At 34.5% G+C, this 1,546-nt stretch overlaps 1 protein-coding gene across 1 annotated transcript in view; it reads right to left on the bottom strand.

The window, feature by feature from the left end:
* Positions 1-1,546, bottom strand: part of LOC110422845 (tRNA/rRNA methyltransferase (SpoU) family protein) — an 18,180-nt gene that overhangs the window by 16,159 nt on the left and 475 nt on the right. The window contains exons 2-3 of the mRNA XM_089784820.1: positions 629-782; positions 382-519 (exon numbers count right to left, since the gene is read on the bottom strand). Of these exons, the coding sequence (XP_089640946.1) occupies positions 382-519; positions 629-782 (292 nt within the window). The remainder of the gene's footprint in view (positions 1-381; positions 520-628; positions 783-1,546) is intronic.

Genomic DNA, 1,546 nt, shown 5'->3' on the forward strand with positions numbered 1-1,546 from the left:
AAAGAGAGAGAGAGAGAGAGGAAAGGGGAGACACCACAATGCAGATGCTCAACTAAGTAGTCATTTACTGCAACTGGAGGCTTTAGAAACTTAGATGAAAACACATAACGAACTTAGAAGGAAATGTATTTTGGATTGGATTCCACAGCCAATGACTTGTGCTTGAACATAGATAGAAAAGAGGATAAATATCGGTGCTTTCTTTGTACTTAAGTTGCATATCAAATGAGAAAAAGAAACAGGGGAAAGTCTCAAAAAGTTACAGCATTGTAAGGTTTTATCTCCTATAATCTACTAGTTTAACTCCAATTGGTGATATGATAGCATAAAACATTCTTTACTAGCAAATTCAGTAATGAAGCAATCAGATTCAGGACAAACCAAAATCATTATGGTGTACTGGATCATTCAAAGCTTCCATCAAAGGACCAAGAATAAAAATTTCAGGTACCGACTTCACACAGCTTCCATATTTTGTCCATTCAATCCCCAAAAATGACTGCATGATCATGCATCTAACTGCATTATGCAGAAAAGAAAGAGAGCAGGAATACATTATCATAAAGTTTACAATAAATCGTAAATTTACTTATCCCCAATTAAGGTCATGCTAGCAAGACATCAATACCTTGAGGATTATCATGACAAAAGCCTCGCTTCCACAAAATTGATAACCAGCTAAAGACTTCACCCCAAGTTTCTGACTGATTTTGATGGACACCTCTGCTAATAGCACTCACAAAGTTATCATCTGAGGCAGAAAACTGAAGCAACAAAGTTATCTGCAAGAAACCATAAACATTAAGCAGGTAGGCGGGGTAGAACTGAGGTTCGAATAAATTTTTACAAACTACAGAGAGACAGCAACAAATAAATAAAGACAATATATAAGATACAATAAGGTATCTTCTTAAGCATCAGCAAATAAAGGTTGTTTCGAATTTGACAGCAAGGAACTGGAAGATAACACATTAAACAACAGAGTAATAGACATGTCATTCAAGTGACCATAACTACAAACCACAGAGTAATAGACATGCCATTCAGGTGACCATAACTACAAACAAAAAAAAAACAAAGAAAAGAAGTTGATGACTGTGTAGAAAAACCCTCCAAAGAATAACAAGTCGACTAAGGCATATAAACATATCAACATTTTTCATCATATATTCTGAGCAAGGAAATTTTGAGCCATTTCAGAGAAAGAAACTGACAGAAACCTTATAGAAATGCTTCAAGTAATTAAAGAATCCTAAAAACACCACGAAATTATTCCCTTTTTTTATAATATAACATTTTTCTTCAAACATTTGTTACACATCCAGGAAGCCAAAAGATTCTCATTCAAGCATCATGCACAATAGTTCACATTATGTTGCCCTTGATAAAACTGCCTCAGTAGAGCTTAAATTGAGGCGTGCAACTAGTTTCTTCATCTTTTCATTAGAGGATATTGCCATGCCGCATTACTTATCTACTTCTAAAGTTATTAATCAAATCCAATAAACTAGCTTTGCTAATTAGTCCAAATAAAATTCCCTAACAG

Source organism: Theobroma umbraticum, unplaced genomic scaffold, assembly GCF_002168275.2.
Source record: "Theobroma umbraticum cultivar Fairchild unplaced genomic scaffold, ASM216827v3 scaffold_30.0, whole genome shotgun sequence".
Lineage (NCBI taxonomy): Eukaryota > Viridiplantae > Streptophyta > Magnoliopsida > Malvales > Malvaceae > Theobroma > Theobroma umbraticum.